The sequence below is a fragment of the Corvus cornix genome, chromosome 3 (genome assembly GCF_000738735.6).
Source record: "Corvus cornix cornix isolate S_Up_H32 chromosome 3, ASM73873v5, whole genome shotgun sequence".
NCBI classification, from domain to species: domain Eukaryota; kingdom Metazoa; phylum Chordata; class Aves; order Passeriformes; family Corvidae; genus Corvus; species Corvus cornix.
In genome coordinates this window covers 64,963,241-64,971,778 of record NC_047056.1, presented here as the reverse complement: position 1 = coordinate 64,971,778, position 8,538 = coordinate 64,963,241, and the positions used below count along the sequence as shown (strand labels likewise).

The 8,538-nt window shown below is 39.7% G+C and overlaps 1 protein-coding gene across 2 annotated transcripts in view; it reads right to left on the bottom strand.

Annotated features, from left to right (window-relative positions):
* Window positions 1-8,538, bottom strand: part of MCM9 (minichromosome maintenance 9 homologous recombination repair factor) — a 48,966-nt gene that overhangs the window by 31,212 nt on the left and 9,216 nt on the right. Inside the window, exons 6-8 of one of the 2 annotated variants that reach the window (XM_039569122.1) lie at window positions 7,385-7,510; window positions 6,075-6,194; window positions 593-1,230 (exon numbers count right to left, since the gene is read on the bottom strand). In XM_039569122.1, coding sequence (XP_039425056.1) covers window positions 953-1,230; window positions 6,075-6,194; window positions 7,385-7,510 — 524 coding nt within the window. In that variant the 3' untranslated portion in view covers window positions 593-952. Of the gene's footprint in view, window positions 1-592; window positions 1,231-6,074; window positions 6,195-7,384; window positions 7,511-8,538 lie in introns of those variants that run through there. The other variant, XM_039569121.1, reaches the window with a different exon arrangement.

Genomic DNA, 8,538 nt, shown 5'->3' with positions numbered 1-8,538 from the left:
GAACTCGTGATGTATCTCATTGTGTTTTTATCACAGACAGACAGACCATCAGAAGACTGTCATAATGCTTATCAGAGGTTATTCATGTACAAAGAAGTAAGTGGATCTCACGGTAACATTATAGGTTTTTATGTCTAGCTTGAAAAAAAGGTGTCCCTTCAGCTTACAGTCACTGATTTATTCAGGCATCACCCTTCAATCTGAATTACTATGACACTTAAATTTGAAGAATGCAAAATAGTTCCAGCTCCATCATAATGGAGACTAGTGAAATTTAACCTTTTCAGGGGCTTTACAAAGCTCCACTGAAAAAGCCAACCCATACTACCAATCTTCAACAATGAAGCAACTCAGAACTTCTCTACAATAACCACAGTAACTTAGTTTGTAGCTTGCCAGACACTTTGTATTCTTGAGATGTGAGTGACAAAGTCACAAAAAAATCTGGTGCTTCAGCTGCTGATTTTCTGGAAGTCAGCTCAGACTGAAAGGTAGCCGCTTGCAGCTAGACTGATTGCCCACTGACATCTGAAAATAGTGGTAAGAAGAAAAAAGGAAAAACCCCAAAAGTGCTATGCATGTATACTCCTAGCAAATCCTCATTTACCAGAGACAGAAAAAGGGCAAAGTTAACTAAATCTTCTGGCTTGTGTCTGGATGGCTGCAGATCCTTCACACAAGTAACCACCCTACTCCTTATTCATAGCACAGTGGTCTGCAAGAGTATAGATTATCTCATTTATTTTGAGAGCCACAGAAGTTTGGTCAGGAGATGATGGGTTAATTGTTGCTGCGGTTGCTGGTTGGGGGCTCTGCTAAGTGCCAGCCAGGAAGATGCAGCAAAACTGAGAACTACATATAAGGGCTGGCAGTTTGTGTGGAACTCTTCTTCCTAGTCCCTCCCATTTCTGTTTCCGTTTCCAGTTATAGTTCTGCTTCTTAAAATCTGGTCTTATAGTGTGAGATGAGAGCAGAGCTGGAGAAGATGGATGGAGGGCTTTTTGCTTGATTTTTGGTCTAGGCAAAGATGATATAAAGAAGAGTCAGCTGGAGGCACTAGGAAGGCTATCTTAAAGGCAAACCTGAGGCTTCTACATGGAACGTAGAAGGCCATTACAGGAGGAGATGGAAGGAGGACACACTTAAACATTTCCAGCTTTAGGTAATGCAGTTTTGGAGGCATGGCTGGGTACTTGGCTGTCCATGGTACAAGGGGTGTGACTGGCTTATCTGCAGACAAGAGAAAGTCAGAGGAAAGAGGTGTGAGTGCTGCACAAGGGCTACAGCAGATGCAAGAGACAACAGCTCTGTGTTACCAGCAGTGGTAAGAACTGGCTGAGCTGGCAGAAATTGTTACAGAGTTCTTCGGTCTCCCTCCAAAACTCCCTTGGCCCATGAGATACGGAGGCCAACCTTTCAAAATAAGTGTACCCTCCAGTTTGTCCTGTCTCACTCGGATGGTGGGACAAGCCTACACTTATACGAGCTGGAAAGGAGGGGCTTCATGGTATGGTAAAGGAAATCCTGAAGACATCTGTTATCCATCCAAAAATCAACTACTTGAAATGCCTGCCATTTCAACAGCAGGATGAAAAAGTCTGATGAAGGCCAGCCTGGATGTGTCAGAAGTGTGTAAGACCTGAAACCTTCAACCAACATGACAAGATATTTCTCCTGTCCAACCTAACAATGGGTCTTCAGATATGAAGAGATGTATGAAAAAACTAAAATTTTTGAAGACGTGTATCTGCTTGGCTAAATAATCTTTGGCATGCAGATAATCAAGGTAAACTCTCAGGACAAAGCCATATTGAAACAGCATTACTGAGGAGAAATTAAGGGAACTTAAGAAGAGATGGGACATTGTTACAAATGGGAGATTGTCTCTGACAAGGTTTGATCACAGCTTCAAATTTCATTCCAATAAGTTTAGCAGACTTCCTACAGAGCTAAGACCTCTCCATCTTGAGGCCCAGCTGTTGAAGGAACAGCCAGTGAAACCATGTTCTCAAGAAAATACTTTCAGGTTACATACTGATAGAAAATACTTCATGTACAATGATAACTATTCAGGAAAAGTCCCATGGTAGAAGTGATGATCAGAGAAAAGTGGCCTAAAGGCTGCATCTGTACTAACAACTTTATCAGGGACAGGGTATGAATCCATGGTGGAAAATGGTTTTCTGGCATTACTTTGGCTTATATCAACTAGGGAAGGCACAGGGACAGTTTGGAGATCTACACAGAGGGAAAAATATCTCCAGTTTCAGAGTCTTGAATACCTCAGGATACTGACACCATGTACTCTATTTATAACCACAGCTGGATGGCTCATGTCAGTGACTTTGGATTGGTTTCTAATGGATCAGAAGAAAGACAGGTGCTAGGAGGCTTACTATGAAAGAAAAAAAGACGTGGTTTCTCCTTGAGTCATTTCCCTTCAATGAAAAGAAAGAAAATCAGCAGCAAACTGCCATTGGCATGATATGAACAACATAGACATGGCAAAATACCAGCAAAAAGGCAGTATTTGCAAGGCTCTGCAGAGGCTCTAAGAGGAGAGGCTGGAAGGGTGCACGTCACACAGAAAGGCATGTTATACAGAACTGGAGAGCTGGAGAAACAGCTGATAGTCTCCCAGATTTTTAGGCAAGCTGTTCTAAATACAGTTCACAAAATTCTTGAAGAAATCCATCTGTAGAAGGACACAACACCAAGCAAATCAGAAGTGTGAACAGTCAAATATGCACCAGCAAGCAGCAGGATGACTCTGGCCTGGATGTCCATGAGCTCCAGACCTGCCAGCAGCCAGCATGCGTTGGTTCCTGTTGCACACCACTTGATCGCTGCAGATCTTGAGCTCCAGAGGTAAATTAAATATTTTCTTACTAGTGATTATCTCATCCAAATATGCATAAGCAGCACTGTGGCTGTGGGGACTGCAAAACAGTTTGTTTAACTCAGTAGTAAGGTGAGAAGCCCTAGAGAGATCTTGTTAAGCCTGACTAAGTCTATCTTTATGGAAAACTGTGTATCAATTTCTAAAAATAAAAGGTAGCTGAATGACTTCCTGTGATTCTCAGATGAGACACGAGTAAGGGAGAATGAACCGGGCCTTTAAAAAAACATTGTAGACAGAATGAAACAGTGGGACAGATGGTTCCCCCATCTTTCATTTACAGATCACAAAGTCCTACAGTGGTCAAATAAATTTTTGCCATTGAGTTGTTGCATGTTGGTCTGCCTGCCAACTGTCATTAAAGAGATGTGGGAGGAACAAACCCTGGTTCTTCAATATAAGTCCTAAACTTGTAGAGAATTCGCAACAAAATTTCTGCTAAGTGTTTGCAAGAAAGCAACTTAATAAAACAGGAAGGTCAGAAATTCACTGAGAGGAGGTAAAGTTCTGGTTTGTTCAAAACACACAACAAATTATCGGTCACTTGTAAGGGCTGTTTGCAGCAAGTGGGCAACTTGAGGCTGTGGGTGAGATGGAAAGATGAAGGTCTTACAAACCTTCAGCAAGAAAGTGGGGTTTTCTCCTGGGTTGTACTTTCTGAATCAGGTAAAACAGCACAGAATTTGTTTAGAAAGTGCAGGGGAAGGCAAGAACCTGATTGAAAGAGCAGAGGCCCAACAGCAAATTAAGCTGCAGGAGTTAGGTCACTGTTTTCTGAAATTCTGCAAGCCAATTCCAGTCACGTCTGTATAGGTTAATGGGCTGCAGCAGGCACATGATACTGCAGGGGCACAAAGTATCACAGTGAATCTCAGAGCACCTGATACCTAAGGTAGACCAGGAAAGAAAGGGAATTTTGGCACAAGGAGAATGTTAATTACATAATACGCTGTCCTGGTACAAATAAATGCTTGTACAGAAAACCAAGTAAAACTGGTATGACACAGTTTCGGATGCAGAATTCTAATTCAATGCTTATTAAATAGCTTGTGTCCTAAAAGAGTACCAGATGGGTAAAGGGCACAAGACATGTCACCGCACACAGAATCTTACTAAAGGCTGATTAGATACCAGCGGTTTTCTCTACAAGAGGGATCCAGCTTTTAGGAATTATTCAGGGTTTACCCAATCTCAGGTGTGTCTTTTGGCCTATGTGGACTGTAATCCCAGAGCCAGAAATTAAATGCAGTTCAGACTGCTTTTTATATACAGTAAGGAACTAGCTGAAAGTGAAACTTAGAGATTTAATATTCGTACACTGGAGAGAAAAATGTGCATTAGGACTGTCCTCTCATGGGAAAGCAGGAACTGGTAATTCAAAGTGTTCAATTATGACAAGGAAAGTAAAGCAGTTTAAAGTTTTCCAAACTAATTTGAAGCTTCTGCACAGAGAGCAAGTTGACAAAAATCTATGTTAGGTAAAGCTAGCTACAAGCAGATTCGTAAGTAAGACACTCCTTGCACAGGAAAGACAAAGAAAATAATAATTTGAACAACATCCAAACTCCTGGTCTAGAAATTAATACCTTAGTCCAGCAGTTCTAGCCATGGAAAGGTTCCTTGAAATTAAACTAGGGTTAATAAGATTCCTTGCTAGGCACTCAAGTTTCACTTGTGATAAGGGACCTGAAGAATTCTAAAGTAGAAATTTGGTGCACCTGCTGTCAGATTTTGGAGAAAGGGACTGAGAGAGAAGTTTTTTTAAAAAATAAGGTATATTTAAGTGAAATATAGATGACTTAAAGGCCCAAGACAATCCTTTCATGAGATGAAACTCCACACATCATTAGTGCACATATACCACAGTAAGCTTATAATCTGCAATATTTGTTTTCAGGGAAATATCTTAGAACCTAGCCATCATGGCTGAGCTGGAAATCAGATCATGTGGAAGGTGAAGCATGGGAGGGAGACATGGTGAAGAAGGCAACAGCAACATCAGAGACTGAGAGCAGCTGACACAGGAAATCACTACTTAAAAAAATGGGCAAAGTCACATTGAAATAACATGGCAAAATTTCACTCCAGGTCACTGCGAGTCCCCTACCAAATCTGAAATTATCCAGACTGTTCTCAGTTCTTAACACAGAGCAAAAAGTGGAGAAAAGGTTATGCTAAGCCAGAATTTTCTCTCTGGCTTCTCTCCAGATCTATTTGTTAACAGTTTGAATGGAAAATCAGAGGCATATGTGTTTCATAACAAGTTCCCTGCACACAAGAGTGTATATGGTCAACATCATGTTCCACACCTATGGAAGACTCAGTATATACATAGCTATGGAACTGGGAAAGATTTATTCTCTGGTTCTCCCATGTACAAATAATGCTGTTTTCTAGACATAAAACGATAAGCAGCACTCTTTGAGAAATATTCAAGTTACACATGCTAGCTGAGACACTGGGATTTGACCCTAATTATATTGTGATTTTGAACATACAAGTAGTATACTCATTCGTTCATATAAACTCATTGGCAGAGGTAATCTGACCCTGTACATTGTCCCCAGAAGAGTTTGCAAAGATGCCTGGCATTCAGAGCTAGCTGGGACATACCTAAATTTAACAAAAGGAAGAAAGAGAAAAGAAGAAAAAAGAAGAAAAAAACCCACTTGCTCTCTGAAACCATCTTAAAACCATCTTAATGAGTAAGAAATAGTTCCTCAACACAGGGGTAAATTTCCAGAAAGCAAACAGAAATCAAACTGGCACCCAGACAGAACACATAAAAGAACATAAGAGAGGAGATTATCTGTTCAGGAGAAACCAAATGATGCTAGCCCATCACACAGTGTGAGCTCTGGAAAGATGTCATATTTGTCATAGCTGGAAAATGCTAAAAATACAGGTCCAGATCACTCTCCTAGCAAAGAATTGAGATGTGCCTCTGGATGAGGCTTGTAAGGTTCTCTGCTAGAAGCTCATCACAGTCCTTCAGGGACACAGACAAAGGGGCAGGACTGCAGAGAGTCAGATCAGGCCTCATACGCTCCCACAGTAGTTCTGTGCTTCAACTGTGCTCGTACAACCTGAGCACATATGTTTATATATATAAAAGGCTTCTATATAAACATACTTGAGTGAAGAGATAACCTGTTCCAGCTGAAGAAGCACATACCTGCACTTGTAGATCCGATTCCCGCTGTAAGCACAGAGCGTGGCATAATCTTAACAGCATACTTGAGGAACTGAGATTTCCCTGTACCCGGGTCTCCAACCAACAGAAGATGTGATTCACCTGGGGGGAGAACAGGGATGTAGGAGCAGACAGTTCATATACAGACATATACTTGTCATATTCACCTAAAATTTAGCACTATATATACATTAAAATACGTAATTCTGCACTATTTATTGGGTGTGATAAATACATTGTTTAATAAAGTCATCTAGACACAAATATTTACAATTAAGTATTTGTGAAGTATTAGCAGGTATTTGACACACTTCCTGTAATATGAATTCTTACATTTTCGAATGATCATTTCTCAGACTCAGCTCATTCTTGAACATGAAAAAGAAGGATACCAGGTTTTAGTTATCATTCCACTACTCAGTTATTTAAATTATTGCAAAATGGACTAATAAAATCAGCAGGTTGTTTTGCTTAATTAATTCTTTGCCAACAGTTATGCAACTTACTAATTTCAAAACAGTGAAATTACAGAAGTAAATAATTTGGCTGCTGTACTCTCAGTAAAGTGCTCTGAAACTTTTTCACTGTTTTTTACAAAATACAGCTTCAATTGAAATATAAAGTCTATAACTTTATTTAGCTGTTGGAGCATTACAAAAATCCTGTATTTGTACAGAGAGACATACTTTTAAAAATTATTATGACCTACATAGATTATGACCTGTGTACCACCTGGCACATGGCATATTTGCCATCTAATAACAACAGAAGGAGAATCAGCAGGCAGGTAACTTGGAGATGTGCTGACAATCACAGATGGAAAAGTCTGGCATTAGGAAGTAAAATGAACCCTTTAATTTTTCCTTTTAATGGACTATAGTGATCCGCATTAAGGAAACATTAAGATTCCATCCTTTGATGCCAAATACTGCTGGGAATATTCTACTAGAAATAATTTCAAAATGTCACTTATACAATAAAAAGTGAGTTTATGTTTTAGATAAAACAGCTGTCTTTAATATTCTACCTAATGGAAACCTGGAAGTGTTTCTATTGGGTTTTATTTGGGAAAAATTAAAAAGAGGAAGTCTAGACACCCACTTGAACTTGCCTGAGATTTTGGAAGAATACTCAGAATTGATTAAAACTTGTTCTCACTCAAGAAAATAGGATGATTATGCTTCCAAGATCTTACTGGTTTCATTTTGGAGGGATGGGTGGGGAATGTGGGTGAGGACAGGGATGGGAATGACTGTTACAAAGGATGTGATACTGTTAGAAAAAATACAAACCTCTGGTTCGAGTTCCAGCAGCATCAGTTCTCTGTACACCACCAGCAAGCACCATGGCTACAGCCAGCTTCACCAGGTACAATCCAAAAACTTGAGGACATAAGCTAGCCAAAATTTCATTCCTCCCTAAAACAGGAGCAAAAATGGCACTCAGCAGAGTTAAAACTTGGTTTCCCATGGACTCCTGTGTACACTGACAAATAATTTGGGCAAGAAGAGTAGGGTAGGAAGGAGATTTTTAATTTTTTTTTTTTTTACTGGGACCTAGAGCAGTTGTTTGATCCAAACTTCCTTCATTATAGAGAAGTTAGGTAATCACAAGCAGCAAAGCCAATCCTATTGTAATTTAAGGAATGTATGGTGTGGATAGCACGATAAAAGGCACTAATGAAATGCCATCATGCAAATTCTTTTGTTCTACATTTACAAGTGTAGAAGCTATGAAACCTAGAAGTTTCCAAACTTCAAAATAACTCCTTGAAAACTGGTGTACTGTACATTTAAGAAGACTTTTAACACTTATTTTGCCTTATATCTGTGCACACACAGTGTGCACATTTTCTCCTTGTTACCTTCAATCTCCTTCTCCTTTGATCCTTGTGTGTCACAGGTCCCTGTCCTCCTCCCTATTATAGTCTCTTTCCAGCAGCAGAACATTTCAATCTGCTCTGAAAATGCTGATGGTGTGCAAGATATGTAACAGAATTAATTCTGCCCTTTGAAATTCTGACACTACTAGCACATAAGGGGTCTCAGGTTATATGCCATGTGCTACTTGCATTGCTAGGGAATAAAAGAAAATGACCCATTTTGAGAGCTTAATTTCATGTTTTAAATTTAGATGCAAATACATGGTACTGGCAAAATATAGGCACCTAATGGATGACTTAAGGTATATATGTTTCATTCGAAGGTCCTCTGAAGGAATTAACATATCTTTGTCCATCCAAAAATGGAATTTTAAAAACATTGTTCAGCCATAGCACAGCTCAAGACTTAACTCCACAGTTAGGAGTTAGCATCATTAAGTGACTGACATAAAATACAGTAGTAGCTACCATTATCTCTCAAAAAACAGTACAGGTACACACACACTCTGTTGTGAAATGGCCTCAGACTCCTTAGTCAGATCCGATCTCTGCCCTCAATGTCAA